Consider the following 23,541-nt stretch of genomic DNA (forward strand, 5'->3'; position numbering starts at 1 on the left):
AGGGGTCCAGCGGAGGTTTACAAGAATCACCCCAGCAATGAAGGACTTGTTGCATGAAGAACAGTTGAGGACCCAGTCTCTGTACTCAATGGAATTCAGAACAATGAGGTTGGATCTCATGAAAACTTACAAAATACGAGAGGCTGAGATAGACTGGACATGGAGAAGATGTTTCCATTAGTTGGAGATACAAGTACTAGGAGGACAGCCTGAAAGTGAAGGATGACTCCTCATAACTGAGATGAGGAAGAATGTCTTCAGCCAGCGGATGGCAAATATGTAGAATTCATTTCCACAGAGGGCTGTGGGAGGTGGGGGGGGGGGGGGGGGAGACGGGACAAACCTTTGAGTGTATTTAAGAAGCGTTAGCTACGCTCATGATTGTTCAGGAGATTTGGGGATACAAGGACAAGGAAGGAAAATATGATTGGGAAAATACCACCCATGATCGTATGGTGGAACGGACTCAATGGGCCAAATGTCCTAATTCTCCTGGTATAACTTATGGTCTAAATTCAACTGGACTCACTACAAGTACCTTAGCGACAAGAGACAGTCAGAGGCTAGGAATACTGCGTTGAGTAACGCAACTCCTGACTCTCCAAAGATTTCCCACGATGTGCAAGGCACAAGTGAGGAGTGTTATGGAATACTCTTCGCTTGCCTACATGGATGCATCTTAAACAACGGTCAAGAAGCTTGATGCAATCCACAATAGCAACCTGCTTGATTGGCATCAGATTCGCAAGCATCCACTGCCTCCACCAACGATCAGCAGCAGCCGTGTGTACTGATTACAGGGGGGAAAAAACAGAAATTCATCAAAAATCCGTAAAAGGTTCCAAGTTTATGACCACTTCCATCTGGAAGGACGAGGGCAGCAGTTACATGGAAATGCCACCACCTGCAAGATCTCATCCAAGACATTTTACTATCCTGACTTGGATATATCACCGTACATTCACTGTTACTTAGTCAAAATTCTGGAACTCCCTCGCTAAGGGCACTGTGCTTCAGTCTGCAGCAGATAGACTACAGCTCACCATGGTATATACTTAATGGTACTAAACACCATGGCATTTATGGACTAATTCCAAAGGATTCAAAATGGTTCTTACTTGAATTATTGTACTGTTTAGATTTTTCAAGCTACTAATAGATGCGTAATCATAGTTTATCATACTTGTAGTTGTTTCTTGAATTTATACAGAATCTCTCCGTCAGTTTTTCCTTTTCAGGAACTGCTTGATATTTTATTTCAAGTGATAAAGTCCGAATTATCATTCCATGCACGTTGTTACATTTCATCAACATTTTGTGCACAAATATTTAATAGTTAAGTGCTCAGAATATATTTAGTTATGAGCCCCTCACCTCGTGAACTGGGTGTTTGTTGGTAGAGATTGATGCCTTTCCATCTTTTGCCTCAGCACATGTGCCAGTCTTGTGATGAATCATGGATGCAGCAGAATCGTGTAACTTTAGAAACATTAATTCATTCAAAGCTGGATCATAGAGAAATTGTTGAGAGAATCTTTCATTTTCATAGGCCTGGGTATAATTAGGTGGTACCTGCAGGTTTACGCTAGCCTTTTGAATTCCTTGGTGAGAGTTCTTCTCAGAAAAGCATGGCGTATTCCAACAGCAAGAAATATTTCTACGGCTGTGCAACATAATACCGAGAAAAGCAATGGTCAAAAGTAAAACAAATGATGTTGCGCCAAATAATATCATCAGGTAAAATTTGATACCAGATTTCCATGGCACAGGGGTCCCCAAAATTCCAGTGCTTGATTCCTTTCCTTTTCCATCATCCTGCACTGATACATAAATAGTGACCGACGATGAAAGAGGTGGAGTTCCATTATCCCTCACCAAAATTACAACTTTCATTCGGTTTGAATCTTTGCGTGTGAAATGTCGAATGGTCCATATTTCTCCCGTTTCCTGAGCAATAGTGAACAGACTTTCATCACTGGACCGGTGAAGCTCGTAAGAAAGCTGCGCATTCACACCAGAATCAGCATCCTTAGCTGTAACCTTTGTCACCAAATACCCTGGTTCGGCCGAAATCGGTACTGTTTCCTCTGTTCTGGATCCTTTGATTGGCAAAGGCGACACGATCACAGGGGCATTGTCATTCTCGTCTATTACGATCACATTGACAGTTACATTACTGCTGAGTGGAGGGGACCCAGCGTCCGTCACTTTCACGTGGACTTCAAAATTTGTTAAGTGTTCAAAATCGAAAGATTGGTGAGCAGACATCATGCCATTGATAGCATTTATTGAGACGAACGTGGATGCAGGAAAACCATTTATCAGGTTATCTAAAATCCAATATGAAAGTTCGGCATTCTGAGCGAAATCTGGATCAAAGGCTGACACAGAACCAATGGAAGCGCCAACAACATTGTTTTCTGTGACGTGCATTGAGAAGGAAGGCTGAGTAAAATGCGGCGCATTGTCATTTACATCTGAAACTTGAATTTTTATGGTTTCTTTGACCGAGAGTGGGGGGAAGCCATTATCAGTACATACTATTGTAATGTTGTACTCTGGTACATCTTCTCGATCTATATCACCGTGTGTCACTAATGTATAATAATTATTAAAAGAAGTGATTAGCTTAAATGGAAGCGTTCGTGGACTTCTGCAGGAAACCTCTGCTGCATTCTTAGAATCTTTGTCTACAACTCTGAGAACTGCTATGACGGTATCTGGTGAAACGTTTTCTGAGATCGTGCTCGACGTAGTGGTTAATATTACTTCTGGAGCATTGTCGTTGATGTCAGTAACTATCACCAAAACGTTGCAGTATACTGCCATTGAATGTGCGCCTCTGTCTTTAGCTTGTACTGAAATCTGATAACGATCCACTGCTTCAAAGTCCAGGAGTCCATTTACACTGATTTCTCCCGTGGTCGCATCCAATCTAAAGGTTTCACGTATTTTATCAGGAGTGTGCTCACTGAAAGAATAGATTACTTCGCCATTCAGGCCCTCGTCCACATCTACGGCAGTTACTTTCACAATCACTGTATCTTTGGGTGTATTTTCTGCAAGCGTAACTTGATAAATATTTTGTTCGCACACAGGGACGTTGTCGTTTGCGTCAACGACAGTAAATTTAATGTGTGTGGTTCCGAATTTCTTCGGGTTCCCGCCATCAAACGCCGTTAACGTTATTCCAAAATTCGGCTCTTGTTCTCGGTCTAAATGTCGCTGCAGTATCATTTCTGGTATACCAGCATCGCCGCCGTCTGGCTGTGATTTCAATGTGAAATACTGATTTGGGCTCAGTTGATAGGAGCGAACACTGTTGGTTCCAGCATCCGCATCGAAGGCTCGCTGCAGTGGAAAGGCCGTTCCAAGCGGCGTCAATTCTGATATTTCCAGGTTAACTTCCTGTCTTTGGAAAACTGGCGCATTATCGTTTATGTCGAGAATATCAACTTCAATACGATATATTTGAAGTGGATTCTCGATCACCGCCTGTAACATTAGAACACAAATGTGATCTTGTTCACACAACTTCTCTCTGTCTATTTTTTCCTCGATATGCAAAATGCCAGTTTCTAAATTCACTGTTAAGTATTGCTCTTTGTTTTCAGATGCAATCCGAAGCCTGCGCTCGGGCAGCTGTTTAATCTCTAAACCGAGGTCCTCAGCAAGATTCCCAACAAAAGTACCAAGCTCCAATTCTTCAGGAATTGAGTAACGAATGTTTCCAAAAACGAAATCGGTGCAATACACTAGAATCAGGCAAAAAACGGGCCACTGCGATACTCGGCTCTTCCACAAAAAAAACATTCTCGATCAAAGCACTGCAAGGATAACTTCTGATTCCTTTATAAATTTTGCTCTGCTATTGAAAGGAAAAGAATAGAAATATGCACTACCTTATGTTTCCTGATTTTAGAAAGAAACGATCGTTTTTCTTACTGTGCTGTAGTTCTTTGTTAAATTCGCCAAGAATACATGCACAAATTCCAGTGGGAGTTCTGCGACTATTCCTCAGACGTGAATCGAGCGCACAGAGAGACGCGTGTTCTTCGTTTCCTCGATACTGGTCACTATTCGTTGATGGGGGAGTGGCGCTGGATCCTCAGCCACATTTCCTAACCTCATTGGTAAACAGCGACACAGAGAGACTCGGCCAATAATAACAATTAGTACTCTTAAAGCAATAGTGCCTCTACAGATCCTGAGAAGAACTGCTTTGTGTATTTAAAGTTGTGCAACTTTAATTGATCTTTTCAGCAATACTTACTATATGATTCACATTGTGTCTCTATTTCCTAGTTAAATAGTTAGCAGCAGGCACTACAGATTTCAAGACGTTTCATTTGAGGAATATTATTCATTACTGCTTGGATATACAAGCAAAAACGATCGAATGCATAAGATTGCAAATTCATATCGCTCACATTGTTGCTCGAATCATCTATTCATCAAATTTTTAAAAATCATACTTTGCCCTCCGAGTATATTCACAAAATGATTAAAATAATGAAGTTTTTCGTCTTGACGGTCTGCTTTGATGGATTTATATATGTCGACATAATTTTAGGAAATGCAATTATTCATCAAGTTTTTATTTGCAATAACTATTCCTTCGTACCTATAAAAACGCAAAGAACGTCGTGTTAACAGTACAGCGAAATTGACAAATAGCGTTGCCTCATTGATATGGTGCATGACATTGCAGTCTGAGCTGTAGTCCAGCTAGGTGAATAATTTCATTCTAACTTTTCGTGCACCATTCAGAATAAAATGGAGATGGAGTGTGGTTAAAAAAAAAGGTCACTGGCATTTAGAGGTGCTGAGAAATGTTTTAATCGCACCATGGCTGCTGGTGCAATTAAAATTCAATTAATACATGTTGAAGTGACCATGACAACTATCGATTCATGGAGTAAAATAACTGACTCAGACTTATTCTTTAAGAAATGAAGTTTGCCATTGTTGACTTGCCTGGCCTACATATGACGTCAGAGACACAGCGACTGCTTGTCACCAAAGAGGCCTCATAAATCATTGAGAACCTTTCAGGAGAAGTTAAGAAAGGGCAGCATATGCTGGTCTTGTCAGTGAAAGCTACAGACCATTAAATAATATTGGTACAAGAACGTTTTGAATGATGACCAACGTTTGGAATGATTTTATAGCCTAACATATTTTCAATATCAGGGTAAAAACAATGACTGCAGATGCTGGAAACCAGATTCTGGATTAGTGGTGCTGGAAGAGCACAGCAGTTCAGGCAGCATCCGAGGAGCAGTAAAATCGACGTTTCGGGCAAAAGCCCTTCATCAGGAATAAAGGCAGAGAGCCTGAAGGGTGGAGAGATAAGCTCGAGGAGGGTGGGGGTGGGGAGAAAGTAGCATAGAGTACAATAGGTGAGTGGGGGAGGGGATGAAGGTGATAGGTCAGGGAGGAGGGTGGAGTGGATAGGTGGAAAAGAAGAGAGGCAGATAGTATAGTCATGGAGACAGTGCTGAGCTGGAAATTTGGAACTAGGGTGAGGTGGGGGAAATGAGGAAACTGTTGAAGTCCACATTGATGCCCTGGGGTTGAAGTGTTCCGAGGCGGAAGATGAGGCGTTCTTCCTCCAGGCGTCTGGTGGTGAGGGAGCGGCGGTGAAGGAGGCCCAGGACCTCCATGTCCTCGGCAGAGTGGGAGGGGGGGTTGAAATGTTGGGCCACGGGGCGGTGTGGTTGATTGGTGCGGGTGTCCCGGAGATGTTCCCTAAAGCGCTCTGTTAGGAGGCATCCAGTCTCCCCAACGTAGAGGAGACCGCATCGGGAGCAACAGATACAATAAATGTTATTGGTGGATGTGCAGGTAAAACTTTGATGGATGTGGAAGGCTCCTTTAGGGCCTTGTATGGAGGTGAGGGAGGAGGTGTGGGCGCAGGTCTTGCAATTCCTGCGGTGGCGGGGAAAGTGCCAGGATGGGAAGGTGGGTTGTAGGGGGTCGTGGACCTGATCAGGTAATCACAGAGGGAACAGTCTTTGTGGAAGGCGGAAAGGGGTGGGGAGGGAAATATATCCCTGGTGGTAGGGTCTTTTTGGAGGTGGCAGAAATATCGGTGGATGATTTGGCTTATACGAAGGTTGGTAGGGTGGAAGGTGAGCACCAGAGACGTTCTGTCCTTGTTACGGTTGGAGGGGTGGGGTCTGAGGGCGGAGGTGCGGGACGTGGACGAGATGCGTTCGAGGGCATCTTTAATCACGTGGGAAGGGAAGTTGCTGTCTCTAAAGAAGGAGGCCATCTGGTGTGTTCTGTGGTGGAACTGGTCCTCCTGGGAGCAGATACGGCGGAGGCGGAGGAATTGGGAATACAGGATGGCATTTTTGCAAGAGGTAGGGTGGGAAGAGGTGTAATCCAGGTAGCTGTGGGAGTCGTTGGTTTGTAAAAAATGTCAGTGTCAAGTCGGTCGTCATTAATGGAGATGGACAGATCCAGAAAGGGGAGGGAGGTGTCAGAGATGGTCCAGGTAAATTTAAGGTCAGGGTGGAATGTGTTGGTGAAGTTGATGAATTGCTCAACCTCCTCGCGGGAACATGAGGTGGCGCCAACGCAGTCATCAATGTAGCGGAGGAAAAGGTGGGGACTGGTGCTGGTGTAATTACGGAAGATCGACTGTTCTACATAACCAACAAAGAGACAGGCACAGCTGGGGCCCATGCGTGTGCCCATGGCTATCCCTTTGGTCTGGAGGAAGTGGGAGGATTGGAATGAGAAATTGTTAAGGGTGAGGACCAGTTCGGCCAAACGAATGAGAGTGTCGGTGGAAGGGTACTGTTGGGGACGTCGAGAGAGGGTTTCTGCTATATGAATAACATTGAAGAAATTATCTTTATCAAATATGCCACTGAAATATTTTTGTTGATATATTCATATCTGAAAACTGAGAATAATTGCTTTCTGCTCACATTTACATATGAATAGAAATGAAGTAACAACGTGATAATTTGTTCAGAGATTCTTCTACAGAATATCATCCCAAAGGCATTTCAGAAAACCTTCCTGCAAAACCTTTGAGCTCAATTGGTTTGCCTCGCCAACATACTGATTGAACTCATTCAGAACGACTGTATTTTGCATGTTCCAATCTTTTCTCACATCTTGGTTTATGAAATGTTCCAATAGCACCACAATGTTCTGGTGGCCTATATCTACATTTAAATATCATCTGTTGTCCACTGCTGGTCCTGTACTAAAGTCAAACAGATTGCACACATTGTTATTTCGACCTGACACTGATACCAATACACTGATTCCACCTCAAAATATCAATACAACCTCACCTAATATTCCTTATTGTGTGTCATTTATGAACATTCAATATTTTGCATTTTTTAGTTCACAGGCCCGCTTGTCATGTAACTCTGCTTCTATAATAATAAATGCATCATAAACATTTATTTCTCATGATGCATTTACATAATTTATTCTACTGCAAATTCGGCATGGAATCAGCTAGAATGCATTAACTTTCTCTTTTTCACATCATTCGTGCTCATCATTGATTCTCCTTTATTCTAGTCTCTCTCATGGGTTTGCAAACCATGTGGTGCCAACTACGTCCCCTTCAGCAGCACATAAATGAGAGTGCTGAAAGGCCTGTTCCTGTGCTATATTGTTCTTTGTTCTTTATTCTAAATGAATGTCCTACAGTCTCTCCAGTATATCCTTCACCATGGAACAGGTAGTGAACATACTAACCTGGAATCATGAGTCTCCCTCATGTATTTTTTGAACTTCCTGTTATCACCATAACTTCATTGTACTTTGTTGTATTCCTCGCGTTCTCGTTCCCATGAGAGGTTAATTTAACCTAGTCCCAACAGCACCAGCAAATATCCATGCGGGTCTATCAGTTATTGTCCTGCTGAGAGGTGACCAATCCAGTTTGTATAGATCCACCTGCTCATGTCCTGTCTTTGACACCAATGTGCCAACCACGGGTTGAACTGATTCAACCCCTTATCTTATGGTTACTAGAATGCAGTACTGGCACTAATCGTGAGATTAAAGATCTTGAGAACCTGTTTTAAATTTTCCTTCCTAACTTCTAAATGTCTGCTTTCTGGAGTTCATCAAGATTCTTATATATGATTCTGGTACCAATATGGACAAGGCCTTCTGCATGATCCTCCCTTCTAAAAAAAAATCCTACAGCCTCTCCTTGATGTCCAGGGAGTCAAAGCACCAACCTAGAATAATGGAAAATACTTCAGGAATTCTGTCTGATTTTTCACAATGAAATCCACAAGCTGTATTGTGCCTCCAATTTTTACTTTTCCCCATTCTTCCTTCTGCATCTACAACATCCATGCAGCATGGACTTATCACTTGGTGAACTCTCCTAAGTGAACACCATGCTCAATGTTTTCCAAAATAGTATACCAATTGACAAAAATCGAATTCTCAGAGGAATCCTGTAATTCCTAGTTTGCTTCGACTGTGTTGTGGTCGCACAATTATTATTGTTTTATGTACTTCCAGATAGCCATATGCATTTGTTCCTCTTCCTCACGTTGCACAAATGTGACACCAGCCACTGCTCATGTTTCGAAGCCACTGCAAAATGTTGGCACTTTTTCCAGATGCATTTGTCTGAGACACATGGAATATCCATGACTTCACACTTACAATGCTTGAATACAGTATGAACACTCCGCCTTTCCCTGCTGACTTGCTAAATTATAACTCTGGAAACTACACGCTGTTCTTAGAATAAATATACATTTATCACAAAAATATTTTAGAACAGTTACCGTGACTGTATTTTTCTTCAGTTTTATTTTTCATTTTACGTTGACCTGATTTATTTTAATATCCTTGCTTCCTTTCTGAAATCTAAGTGTCTGCCCTTCTTTATAATTTTTTTTTCAGTTTTACGTTATCTATTCTCACTCTTCAACAGCAGCCTCTTACAAATTCATAAATTTATTGGTTTCATGTGACATCATACTTGAATTTGCTTTCACACTCAGGGTTTCTCGACGCTGTTTCCAGAATGACGATACCCTCTACTCTCTTGATTTAAAAATAAACCTGTCTCCTCTCTTGCCCTGTGCATGGTTTAAAGATCCTCCTCATGTTCAATTTTTAAACTGATTACCTCTTCTAACCACGATAAGAAATGATTCCCTGCTCACTATGCTTATTTTTAACATCTGCCTCCTTTCCAGGTGTTGTTTTCAAAAGAACACCAGTCCACATCATCATTCTCGTTTTAAAATTGCTGCCATCTCTTTCAACGGTGTATTCAGAAAAGTACTGGAGATTGTTTAGTCACATAGACTTTCTATTTCATTTGCATCACTGGCTCTTGTTCTTTCCTAACCCTCAATTCTCTTTTTCCAACAAAATTGACCCCTGTTTTGAGGAAATCGTATGTGAGTGATATGCCAGGTTATGAGTTTATACTTTTTGTTTGGAATCTGTTTCTGCTGATGGTGCACACAGTCTCAGATGCCCAACTTTAAATGACTACACCTCTGTCTACTCTATTGAAAGTCCCATGCTAGGCAACACATTCACAGAATGCCTATTTATTTCCAGAAGCGTTAGACAACTGTCAGTACTCCCAATAATTTCGGGCAGATTGAATGTTGGGGATGTTCTTAAGTGGGTTCTTCACTGTGCTGGTTTTCACATCATTCAATGCAGGCCCACATTTGTAGCTCTGCTCTTCATGGGATGGTTCATAGTGACCCTGCTGAGATAATCTTGGCAATGAATGCAGATGGCTCCCACTCATAATAAATTTCATACCTTCTGCATTCTCAGCGTGCCTTCACAGTGGCTTTGAACATGGAAGAATAATATTCATCAGCAGAGTGCAATGGCACCTGTTAACCAACTGGAAATGTTATTTCCTAACTTGATCTAATACTTGAGAACACATGGGGTGTGATTATAATTTTGGACCCTCTAAGTCCAGCCATACTCTATTGCATGAACACTATAACAAACGTTTCGATGATTCTGCTCTGCTCTTGTGTCAAGCCGTTCCAAGCAGTGTTGGTGGAGGTGTCATGTTATTTTGGAAAAATATTTGTATGTGCTCAGAGCTACGTCAAGGTTGGACAGATCTCCAAATGTTGACATAGAAGCATGAAAATTATTAGGCGGACTATGAGACTGCTCGCGTCTGGTTGTGTAATTGAATTAACGCGCGGTCCAAAAGCTTCATTTGTGTTTAATACATATTTGTGTTACAGTATGAAACAACAGAGTACCTTGCTTGAATATTTTGGAGCACAATTGAATACCAATTAATTTGTATAGTGTCTGGAGTTAAAGCTAGGTCAGGGTAGATTCAGAATGGACATTTGTCCTCTAAAGAACTTCCGTGAATTTATGGAACTGACTGAAAATTTGCTTAGTCTGTTTGATTCCAGTTAGTTTGATTCCAGATTTTTGCTGAACTAACTAAAGTAAATTCCCTAACTGAGATGGTGCGATCTGAATTATTTTGCTTGCATCATTATCTAAGTCTGTAAAAAATGTGTCCTGCAGCATAACAATGCAAAAAAGAAACCGATTTCATTAGTTATCAAGTTTTTCTCCGTTGCTGCACTTGAAAGTCAACACTTGTACACGTAATATTCTCTGATGCTGCCTGTTAAGCTATAAATATCTCAGCTGCATTAACAACATTCATCTTCAGAAATTGATAACCTTCTGGATCGCATTGCAGTACTGGAGTATTGCGACCCATTCATTCTACAATTAATTGATCTGGTCTTGAAACTGAACAAGAAATCAGTTCTGTGCTATGGCAGAAAGCATTTGATAGGAAATTGTCTCCCATTTTCTGACAACAGAAACAAAATAAATTGTGGCTTCCAACGAAGAAACTTTGATCGTGTTGTTCAATGTTTCATCCCCAGTGATGCCAAGACTCTTTCAATTCAGCCAACATGCCCCTTTTTCTCTTTTTATTCATATCCACTTCCATTGTGATGCGTTTGAATATCGATGTAAACACATCACCATTAATGTAATTATCTTGCAGGACCATTGCCTTAACTTGTGTGCAACGTTATGCTTATTACCTCTTTCCTGATTTTCCATGTAGACTGCCCCCACATTCACCTGCCGACCATGTTCTCTTACATTTGGAGCCACTTTGCTTTATTTATTGTACGGCCTTTCTCATAGACAGTAAAATTTTGACTATGTTTACTTCAGCAGAATTAGTCCTGCCTTGGTTACTCTTACTGGAAATCTGACGTTTTGTTCACCCTCAAGTTTCATTAGTATGCAATTTTAAGTTAACTGTGCTTCACCAAGAGACTTTTTGCGGCTCAGTAGTAGCGCACCTCTTTCAGTTTTGAAAACTGTGTGACTGAACTAAACAGATTGGCCGTCGAGGATGCATTCGTAACATGACAAAATAGAGTGAATTTCATCCTGCACCATTTTCTAGGGTCCTCGCTGATAGATGGTATGAATGCGGCTGTCTCTTGATCAGCTATCCCTTGAAGAGCAAACCACTGCCATACTTTCTGTATAATTGTCAACCAATTCTCTGCACGCCCATTGCCCTACCTCGAAGACAAGAAGAGAAAAGCTTAGCAGAAAGATCAGTTTCGAGTTGTCATCTGGGAACGTATGGCGCTTGCTACCCAACAACTGCATCCAAAAATGTGTTCTAATTACATGCTTTCAAATAATCTAGTCTTCGTAACATTGTGTGCAATGTTTTATTTTTGTACACAGGGCAGATAAACTCAAATGGGTTTAATTTCTTTGTCGTGTAGTTATTCTGAAAGGCTCTAATATATGCTGAATTCTGAAACATGCCGTGATTTCTTGTATAAAACACGTAGTCACTTTAAAATACACCTGCAACTGCTTTTTAAAAGGCAATGTTTTAATTTTTTGTCATTACATTTCAATTTGATGTAACTCTGATATAATTTCAACTTCTAAAAAGCTTTGGCTAAATCACATGAAGATACAATGAGCTATGAAATATTTTGAGATGAGCGGATCAGACAAGAAACCTCTTAAGTGACATTTAGCACTGCTTAATGAGCATCTAAGAAAAGGATGACGAAGCAGGCATGCAGAAACAGAGCTAGACTGTTTGGAACTGATTGCTGATTAACTTTCCTTTCTGCCTTCTCAAACTCAGTTTGAAGATGATTGTGATCTCTCTGTATGGATGTGTTAAGATATTTCAGGACAGACCGATTGTATAGGATGCTCAGTGTGTACAGTGTGGTTGGTTTGATTGGTACGGACTCGACGAGCTAACGGGCCGTTTTCTGCGCTGTAGACATCAATGACTTCAATCTGCATATAAAGTGATTAAATCAAACATCGCTGTGGAGGAGCAATTCCTGTAATGTGTTCAAGATAATTTCAGAAATGATATCGAGAACCAACTAAAACAAAGGAACTTTTCGATCTTTTACACCCCAAAGGAAACTGTAAACCTCTGGACTGGGAGCGTTAATGAAGCTAGGAGATGGCTAATGTCTTTTAATAGAAACTGTCAACTGTGTATGAACTGTGTATCCAGTTCTAAGCAACTGGAAAATAATTCCAGTTGCTTAGAAGGATTGCAAAAGGTTCTATCAACATATTAAAAAGAAAACATTTGGGAAGAAAAGGGTGCAGTGCGGACAAATGCAGAAAATTAATAAATTTGAGAAATGACAGTGCATATAATTCAGTTATTTGTGTCTTGCATTGGCAGGAGGACACAAATAAAAACTTTCGGAAATAATTAAAAGCCAAGGGCCCAACGAGAGTGTAGGAATTAAACAATTGGTACCAGTCAAAGTGTCACACTGGAGATACTAAAATGATTAAATGCAGGTAAATCCCCGGAACACAAGGACCATTACCATGCATTCTAAGAAATGCGTGTAGAGATGCGTGTGGAATAGTCTACATGAATTTATGAACGGGACGTTATGTTTTAGAAGTGGGGAAGTGCTTTCTTAAGATGTTATTGAGAGAATTAATTATTAGAATTGTGGCTTTATAAGGTCTTTTTGATAAAGTCCCGCCAAGGAAATTAGGAAACAAAATTCAAGCACGTTGATCTGTGGTTAATTTAATAACATAGATTGAGGTTGACAGGCAAAAAGCATAGATTAGGAATAGATTGTTCATTCTCAGGTTCACCTGATGTCTCCAGTGGTTAGCACAAGAACCAGTGTTTGGTCCCCAGTATTCAAAATCCATATCAATGATCATAATATGGAAATCCAAATGCAGCATTTTCAGGTATGCAGATGATACAAAACGTGGTAGGTTGCGAACTGGGGAGGTGAGATGTGAGGCTGATGAAAACACTTTGAAGCTACCTTAGAAAGGCTGAACGAGCAGGCAAAATCATTGCAGGTGGAATATCAAGTGGATGTGCTTGCAGTTATCCACTTCGATAAGAGGAACAAACGTTTAGTGTATTTATCAACTGTCAGAGAGCAGAAAGTGTTAAGGTCCAGAGGGACTTAGATGGCCCTGTTCATAAATTACTGCAAATTGGCATGCAAGATCTGAAGTCAATTCAGAATTCACTATGTTAGATTTTATAGCAAGAGGATTTGAGTACAGGGTGAATAAGACGTGCTTCAATTGTTGAAGACACGGGTGCAATTGCACCCAGTGTACTGTGTGTGATTCCTACCAAAAGAGTGACATACTTGCCATCGAACAAGTGCAGAAAAGTCTCAACAGACTGATTATGGATAATAATAAATGTAGAGATTGATTATATGGGGGTGCGTGTTAGCTGGAGTTCAGAAGAGTAACAGACGATGTCAAATAAACTTCCTAAGATTTTCAAGTGGTAGACAGAGTAAATAGAAAAGGGATGATTCTGCAATGAGCAGTCAAAGAATAAAAGCAAGCCAATTAGAACTGAAATGGAGAGGACTTTCTTCAATCTGAGACTGGTGAAAACTTTGACTCGTCTATACCAGAAGGTTGACGATGTTTAGTCAATAGGTTAATGACAGACATTGATGGAGGTCAAATTATTGACATGAAGGGATGAGGGGATAGCTTGGGAATTTGACGTTGAGGTCGATGGTCATGTTAAAAAATGGTGGATCAGTCTCGTGGGTTTGAATAGATTATTTCTGTTCTTTTTCTTTTTCACTTTTGGAATGTGGGCATCGCTGGCTGTCCAGAGTTTAGTGTCCATCTTTAATTGCCCTTGAGAAGATCGTGGTGAGCTACCTCCATCACATTCTGCAGTTCACATGCTGTAGAATGATTCACAATGCACTCAGGAAGGGAATTCCATTGTTCTAATGTTTTTGTCCTCTTCCGTGCCACTGACGTAAACAGATTTCACTGCCAGCTTCTTGTTCAACTCATATTTTTTCACCTTTACTATCTTTTTCTGCAGCCATACTTCTTTTACCAATGCCAATATGACTGCCTTGCACATGAAATACATATCTCAATGGGACTATTGAACTAATAGATTTGTTGTAAATACAAGTAATTATTGAACAGGTTTGGTCTTCACACTTCAGGTCATCCATACTTACCAAATTACTTAGGTCACCAAATAATCACTGCCAGCTTTCGGTCAGGAAGTTATATGCTTAATGAGACTGGCCAACATGCCAATTATCCAGGTTCTAACTAAAAATTTAAAGCTTTCACGTATTGGCAATGCCTCCCGTTTCAGTTATTTCATTCTTTTGGTGTTTCCGGCTGCTATGTATACACTGAAAGTGCAGCTTCTAAGTTTAATAGAAAATCGCTTCAAAACAGAGCTGTCGAGCTGAGCTGAGAGGTGGCAAATGGAGTTAATGGCGGAAAAGTGTGAGGTGATTCACTTTGGAAGGAGCAACAGAAATAAAGAGTATTGGGCTAATAGTAAGATTCTCGGTAGAGCAGATGAGCAGAGAGATCTTGCAGTCCATGTGCATTGATCCCTGAAAGTTGCCATCCAGGTTACTTAGATTGCTTAGATTTGAAACGAGTTATAAGGCATACCGTGTGTGACCGTTTATTGGTCGAGGGACTGAATTTTGGAACCATGAGGTCATGTTGCAGCTGCACAATATTCTAGTGCAGCTGCACTTGGAGTAATGTGTACAGTTCTGGTCACCACATTATAGGAAGGATATGGAAGCTTTAGAAAAGATTCAGAGGAGATTTACTAGGACATTGCTTGGCATGGTGGGAAGGCCCTATGAGGAATTGCTGAGGGACTTGAGACTGTTTTCGATAGAGAGAGGAAGGTTGAGAGGTGACTTAATTGAGACATATAAGATAATCAGAGCGTTGGGTAGGGTGGACAGTGAGAGCCTTTTCCTGGGATAGTGATGGCTAAGACGAGGGGACATAGCTTTAGATTGAGCGGTGATAGATATAGGACTGACGTCAGAGGTGGTTTCTTTACTCAGAGTAGTAAGGACGTGAAACGTCCTGCCGCAACAGTAGTGGAATCGCCAAATTAAAGGGCATTTAAATGGTCATTGGATAAACATATGGATGATAATGGAATAGCGTAGGTAAGATGGGCTTCAGATTGGTTTTCACAGGTCGGCACAACATCGAGGACCGAAGGGCATGTATTGTGCTGTAATATTCTATGTAATGTTCTTTATCACCAAAACTGCTGCTTCTTTTGGTAAGGAGTTGATTTGAATTATACTTTACATAATAACAAATGCGTTTACTACACATGTACTTTCTTAGTTCTCGTCAATATTTTAACCTTAAATGCCCAATATATATTTAGGAGTAAACCTCTCACCTCGTAATTGGTTTCTTTATTGGTAGAGATTAATGTCTTTTCGTGTTTTGCAGCGATACAAGTGCCAGTCTTGTGGTCAATCATTGATGCAGCCGAATCATGCAATTTTAGGAACAGTAAATCATTCATAACGGGATCATAGCGAAATTGTCGTGGAAGGTTCTCGCTTTCATAAGCCTGGGTACTTTTGGGTGCTATCTGTAGATTTACGCTAGCCTTTTCAATTCCCTGCAGAGAATTCCTCTGGAAGAAACATGATGCATTCCAACAGCAAAAAACTTTGTTGGTCTCATATCTATCACTGCACACCTTAAAACCGAGAAAAGCAATAGCCAGGAGTAAAACAAACGAGGTTGCTCCAAATAATATCATGAGGTAAAATTTGAAATCAGTTTTCCATTGTCCAATGGTACCCAACATGCCAGTGTTTGATGCATTTTCTGTTTTATCCTGCACATATACATCGATATTGACTGTCGATGAAAGGGATGGTGTTCCATAATCCATCACCAAAATTACAACTTTTTTGTGCATTGAATCTTTGCGTGTAAAGTGACGAATCGTCCACAGTTCGCCTGTTTCCTGAGCGACAGTGAACAGGCTTTCATCACTTGACTGGTGGATTTTGTAAGAAAGTTTGGCATTCATACCAGAGTCCGCATCGGTAGCTGTGACCTTTGTCACTAAGTAACCGGGGTCGGCGGATCTCGGTATTGTTTCCTCGATTGCATTTCCTTTCACCGGCAAAGGCGACACAATCACAGGGGCATTGTCATTCTGATCCACGACAATCACATTGACAGTAACAGTACTACTAAGTGGAGGTGCCCCAGCATCCGTCACTTTCACACGGACTTCAAAACTTGTTATTTGTTCAAAGTCAAAGGATTGCTCAGCAAAAATCACGCCATTGACGGTGTTTATAGAGACGAGCGTGGATACAGGTAAATTGTGTATTAGGTTATGCAAAATCGAAAATGAAAGTTCGGCATTTTGATTGGAATCTGGATCAAAGGCTGTCACAGAACCAATTGAAGCACCAATAACATTGTTTTCTGCTACATGCATAATGACGGAAGGCTGCGTAAAGCGTGGCGCATTGTCGTTTATATCTGAAACTTGAAGTTGGATGGTTTCTGTGGCCGAGAGTGGAGGCGACCCATTATCAGTACATGTAATAGTGATGTTGTACTCTGGCACAACCTCTCGGTCTATATCACCATGCGTTACTAATGTATAGTAATTATCAAATGATGTGATAAGCTTAAATGGGATAGTTCGTGAGATTCTGCAAGAAACGTCTGCGGCATTCTTAGAATCTCGGTCTACAATTTTGAGAACAGCTATTACAGTGTCCTGTGAAACATTTTCTGCGATCGTTTTCGTCGTCGTGATTAGTATTATTTCTGGAGAATTGTCGTTAATATCAGTAATCGTTACTAAAACGTTACAATGTACTTCCAGCGGATGTGAACCTTTGTCCTTTGCTTGCACTGAAATCTGATAACGATCTGATTCTTCAAAGTCTAAAGTGCCGGCAACTCTGATTTCACCGGTAATTGAATCTAAGCTAAATACCTCACGTGTTTTTACAGGGGTGTGATCACTGAAAGAATAGATTACTTCACCGTTCAGGCCCTCGTCCATATCCATGGCAGTTACCTTCACAATCAATGTGTCTTTGGGTATATTTTCTGAAATCGTAATTTGATAAATGTCTTGTTGGCAAACCGGGGGGTTGTCGTTCGCATCAACTACATTAATTTTAATTTGCATGGTTCCGAATTTCTTGGGGTTCCCTCCATCAAACGCCGTTAACCTTAATCCAAAATTCGGTTCTGCTTCTCGGTCTAAATGTCGCTGCAGCACCAGTTCTGGGATGCCATTTTGTCTGCCATCTAGTTGTGATTTCAATGTGAAATACTGGTTTGGGCTCAGTTGATAAGAATGAACGCTATTTGTTCCAGCATCTGGATCAACAGCACTCTGGAGTGGAAAGGCTGTTCCGAGGGCTGTCATTTCTGATATTTCCAGGTTAACTTCCTGTCTCTGAAAAACTGGTGTATTGTCGTTTGTGTCCAGAATGGTCACTTCAATACGATAGATTTTAAGTGGATTCTCGATCACAGCCTGTAACATCAGAATGCAACTGAGACTTTGTTCACAAAGCTGCTCTCTGTCTATTTTTTCCTTGACATGCAAAATTCCAGTTTTAAAATTGACTGTTAAGTATTGTCCTTTGTTTTCAGATGCAATCCGAAACCTGCGCTCTGACATTTGCTTAACATCTAAACCGAGGTCTTCAGCGATATTCCCAACAAAGGCACCAAGTTCTAATTCTTCAGGAATTGAGTAGCGGATATTTCCAAAGACCGAACTGGTGAGATGCACATGAATCAAGTAAATACACGCCCAACGCGATACTCGGTATTTCCGCAAAAAGGCCATTCTTGATCAAAAAATTGCAAATAAAACAATAGTTTTCAGTTATTTTGTACGGTCCTATTGTAAGGAAGCATATACAATCGTTCATTACCTTACGTTTCCTGGTTTTTGAAATAAGCGATCAATTTTGAGTAGATATCCGAAAATATTTTGTTAATCACATTCGCGATGATTGTGCAAATCTCCACAGATTTTCTGCGACTAATTCTCAGATGTGAATCGGGCGAGTGGGGAGAGGAATCTTCCCTGTTTCATCGACACTGATCAGTATATGTTGCAGGGTGAGAGGGGGGCGGTCGTGGAGATGGATCCTCAGCTACATTTCGTCACCTCATTGGTAGACAGCGACACAAGCAGACTCGGCCAATAATAACAGCTAGTACTCTTAAAGCAATAGTGCCTCTACAGAAACCGGTAAGAACTGCTTTGTGTATTTAATGTTGTGCAACTTCAATTGACATTTCTGGCTAATCTTATTACAGTAGTCACATGATACCACATGGTACCACATGGTGCCACTGCCGTGCAATCTGATAAGTAGGATGCTTTATAGGTCGCAACACCATCCATTTGAGTAACATTGTTCTTTGCAGCTTCGGTACGTGATCTAATTAATAAGACTTCCTATTCACTTTGCTATTCACATGATTACTCGAATAAACTATTCACGAGGTACAAACGTTGATATTTTGCCGTCAGGTATGTTTGAAAAGTGATTCAAATAATTATACTCTCAGTTCTAATTATGTCGTTTGACATATTCACATGAATTTTCGTAGTCGAGAGTGTGGTGCTGGAAAGGCACAGCATGTCAGGCAGCATCCAAGGAGCAGGAGCAGCATAAATTTTCGTAGACGTATTTAAAAACAAATGTTAGTTTTGCTAGTTATAACTAACAATAACCTCTTTTGCATAGTGCACTTCATGTATGCTCAATACCATTGCGTTTTAGGCATCTGCTACATTGAAGAGGATATCTTGTCAATCATGCCACTGTGAGGTGTTTATCTATGTAATCGTAATTTAAAACGATGGTTTCGTGTCACAGTTGTACATGACTATAAATGTAGCAAAGCCGAGATACTTTGTTCCCTGGTGCTGATTGAGGGATAAGTATGGTCGGGATACCACGAAAATTGCCTGCCCATTCTTCTAAATAGTGCCATGGATCTTTTCAAGTCAAGTAAGCAGAAAGATGACACATTCCATGAAAAGAAAACGCGTCTCCAATTGTGCATCATTCCTTCAGGATTTCACTGGGCTGTCACTGTAAACTTTTCTGCTCAGGTTCCGGCCTCATACTTGTACTGGGGACAATTTGATATGGAGATATGATTTACAAGACAGGTGGTATTCGGTGGTAACTTGTTTTTCAACTCTGCCATCGTTTTGGAACGATTATCTGAAGTTAAAGCTGAGCTTGACTTTGCCCTACATATACTTTAGCTAATAACTAAAGACCAATGCTCCAATAGACAGCTAATTGCGAATTTAATTTTTATTCCCTTATAAAAAAGCAGCCTTTTGATTAATTAGTTGAGTCGGGTGGTGTCACTGTCAACGCCAATACTTCCTGTCTGATTTTAATTACCCATGAAAATATGATTCTGTAGGAGGTTTACTGACAGGAAACGATCTCTGCATTGTCACTATAGTCGCAATTTTCATTGGAAATTCAAGTATTTTGACCCTTTGGTGAAAAAGAAACCAATTTACTTTTTTTCCAACTTACCATGCTGCGTCTTGTGAAATGCAACTTCTTGATGGCTATACTCTCACGCACCCACTGCTCTTGGTCAACTCTGACATTGTGTTTACACGTTTAGAAGTTACTGAAAATGAAGTCTTGGCGAATTGCTGCAGTGCTTCTTGAAGATGGCCCATATTGCAACCATGATGGTGAAAAAAGAAATATAACCATAAAGTAATGGTTTCAGCTTCATTCTCCTGGGCTAATTGGCCTTCAATTGTGTCGTGCGTCTTGAGTGCTATTGTGCACAAAAAAGCAAGTGCACATTGTGCACAGCTGACTTACAGCCTCGAGGTAGTGCAAATGCTTTGTGTAGGAATAAATTGAGATTTGTAGAGCATAGAAAAACCAAGTTGACACAGTTATTATGGTTGACATTGACAAAGCAAAACCTTTGGAAACATAGGCAATGTGCTGATGTGTGAAATCTGTCAGTAAAGGAACTGAACATTGTTAGTCCCAGAATAATGTTCTGAGCAAAATGCAAAAACATGTGGTAGTAGAGGGATTGGTTTCCAAAACTACAATTAATAAACTAAGTACTACAATGATTTCAGCCAATGTAGGACATCGCCCCTCACTTCTACTGACTGCAAAATCTGAAATTATTTGCTTCTATATTCCGACCAATGTTGTTTCAGAGTCGATGGAAGACACTGTCAACTCAGCACTGGAATCAAGTTCGTTGACACATGTTTGGAATGGCTATATCGTGAACTTTAGCTAATTCAAAATGAAGCAAACAAAAAAAACAGTGAGCAAATCATGGCTGACTAATTCACTTTTGGTAGCAAAATCATCATTGTGTTGCTCTAATGTGGACAGATGGGCATGAGGGCACTTAATGTTTGGATTGCATTTAATCTGTTTTTTTGTGGACGGGTTATATGCTGACAAATTTACGCTTTCTTGCTTAATGATCTTCTTATAATCACATTGCACCAGCTTTATCAGGTCAGCAGTATGGACATTTACTGAACATTGGTCGAAAATTATGGTCCTGGAAAAGCACAGCCGGTCAGGCAACATTTAAGGAGTAGAAAAGTTGATGTTTCTAGCATGAGCTCTTCATCAGAACCTGATGAAGAGCTCATGCTCGAAACATCGACTCTCTTGCTTCTCAGATGCTGCCTGACTGGCTGTGTTTTTCCAGCACTATACTTTTTGACTCTGATCTCTAGTATCTGCAGTCCTCTCTTCCTCCTTTTACTGAATTTGCACAGATGTCAGTAAATCATATACCATAAATACATAAACAACAAAGAGCTCATTTGTTATGTACACGAGCTAGATGAAAATCAAGCTTCGGCTGGCAAATAAGTTACAATTTCCATGCCACATTAGTGTCAAGCAATATCAGCATGCAAATACAGAAACAAGAGCCGGACATTCAGCCCTTTGAGCCTGCATTGCCATTTAATAAAACAATGGTTTATCGAACGTTTTAATACTGTTTATCCTCATTAACCTCATAACCTATATTCTGTGCGTATTCAAAGACTTATCAACTTTTACTTTAAATATATCTACAGAATGATATTCAGAACAATTTGAGGGAGCGTGTTCAAAAGATTCACCACTTCTGAGGAAAGATTTTCTAATCATCTCAATCCTAAATGCCACACCATAATTTTAAGTTGTGCTGTCTGTTTCCAGACTTCTCATTGGTTGTCTTATCGTTATCTACCCTGTCTACCGTTTTCATTTTTTTTTCTGGTTTCAATAAATTCACCTGTTCTTCGTGAAAATACAGACTTGGTTCCCTAGACTCTTCAAAGTGCTGTCCTGCCATTAGTTAAACAAATCTGATGAATTCTAATTGTATTTCCTTGATGCAAACAATACATTTCCTAAAATAGGAAAATAACAACTAATATCAAGAGTCAGCAAATCAATCTCTCAAGCTTGATCTGCCATTCAATATGATCGTGACTGATCTCATATTGGCCTCAATTCCAATTTCCTACCCACTCTCCTTAACCCTTCAAAATATTACGAATTGCAAATATGTCTATCTCCTACTTAAATTTCCTGTCCTGGCATCTATCATTCTCTGGAGTACTGAATTCCATAGATTCAAGACCATTTGTGTGATTTCTCCTCATCTCTATTTTATACCTGCTATCCCTTATCTTAAAGCAATCACCTCTTATTTTAGGTTGCCTCATTCATTTAAACACAAACATGTATTGGCCTAAACTGCTCAATTTCACTTCATAAGACAGGCGCCTCACCTTGGAATTCAATCTCGAGAATCCCCTCCAATCTGCCTCAAATAAAACAACATCTCTCCTTCATTAAGGCGCTAAAACTGTGAACAATACTCCACGTGCCGTTTCACTAATGTCTTGTAGAGTTGTAGCAACATTTTCCTATATTTATACTTACATGTTTTCACAAAAATAACGTCCTTTTATACTACCTGCAGCACTTGTAGATTAGCTTTCTTCAATTCATACAGGAGGTCTGATTCTTTCTCACTGAAGTGTTCTGAATTTTCTCTCCACTTACATAATAAATTGCCTTTCTGTTCTACCCATTAAATATAGTAATCACACACGTATCCCTATAAAACACTATTTGCAAACTTTTGGTTCATTTACCTAAACTATCCATATCCATTTGCAAACCGCTCATTTTGTATTGAAACTGACTTTCACACAAAACTTGTGTCAGCTGCAAATTTGGCTGATGCAGATTCGATCTATGCAGAGAAAGTGAGGTCTGCAGATGCTGGAGATCAGAGATGGATCAGAGAGGAAGAAGTGCTAATGCCCGAAACGTCGATTCTCCTGTTCCCTAGATGCTGCCTGACCTGCTGCGCTTTTCCAGCAACACATTTCCATATTCGATCTATGCATCCAAGTTATTAATATAGATTATTAAATAGGGTCGGAAGACTGAACATTGTGGTACTCCACAGGCTAACTTTTGCCAGAAAGATAAAACGAATATTTTTTTCCCTGACTCTCTGCCTTTTGTTCATTAGCCAATCCTCTGTTTAAGTTAATACATTACCTCTAACCTGATATGATCTTACTTTGTTTCTGGTTGTCCAGGCATACTGCATCCACACGGTCCTGATTATTCAGTTTGCTTGTTACAACTTCAAAGAACCCTCATAAATTAGTCAAACACGAGTCACCCTTCATAAACTATGCCGACTATGATGAATTGTGTTTTGAATTTCCAAATGTCCCGTTGTTACGTCCTAATAACGTATTCTGACTATTACCAGGTGACCAATATTAAACAGACTGGTCTACTGTCTACTACTTACCCACTGTTTAACTCCGTCCTTTTTTTGAACAGTGGTGCTCGATTAACTTTATTCCAGTCTACTGTAATCTTTTCGACGCCCAGAATAGTTCGGAATGTTATAACCAATGGATTGTGTACTCTGCTTCCACGTCAGTTAAGGAAACCCAAATTAGAAACATTGTTTCTAGCGCAGTTTAACCAAACTCGCACAATTGAAAATAGATGTTACTACTTCTGCTCTCAAATCTTGTTTTTATTTTCCCAATAAGGGCTACAACTGTATTAGCTTCCTAAATGATAATTACAAATGCGTGTTACCTTTCAG

At 40.3% G+C, this 23,541-nt stretch overlaps 1 protein-coding gene across 6 annotated transcripts in view; it reads right to left on the reverse strand.

Moving 5' to 3' along the window:
- The window catches only part of LOC122556422 (protocadherin-10-like), a 175,842-nt gene that overhangs the window by 24,440 nt on the left and 127,861 nt on the right, over positions 1–23,541 (reverse strand). The window contains exon 1 of one of the 6 annotated variants that reach the window (XM_043703056.2): positions 15,761–18,413. The exons of 4 other annotated variants lie outside the window; for them this stretch is intronic. In XM_043703056.2, coding sequence (XP_043558991.2) covers positions 15,761–18,208 — 2,448 coding nt within the window. In that variant the 5' untranslated portion in view covers positions 18,209–18,413. Of the gene's footprint in view, positions 1–1,374; positions 4,041–15,760; positions 18,414–23,541 lie in introns of those variants that run through there. One more of the 6 variants, XM_043703057.2, reaches the window with a different exon arrangement.

This window comes from Chiloscyllium plagiosum, unplaced genomic scaffold, assembly GCF_037043375.1.
Source record: "Chiloscyllium plagiosum isolate Xiang-an unplaced genomic scaffold, Cpla_swu_hap1 HiC_scaffold_16, whole genome shotgun sequence".
In the NCBI taxonomy this organism is placed as follows: domain Eukaryota; kingdom Metazoa; phylum Chordata; class Chondrichthyes; order Orectolobiformes; family Hemiscylliidae; genus Chiloscyllium; species Chiloscyllium plagiosum.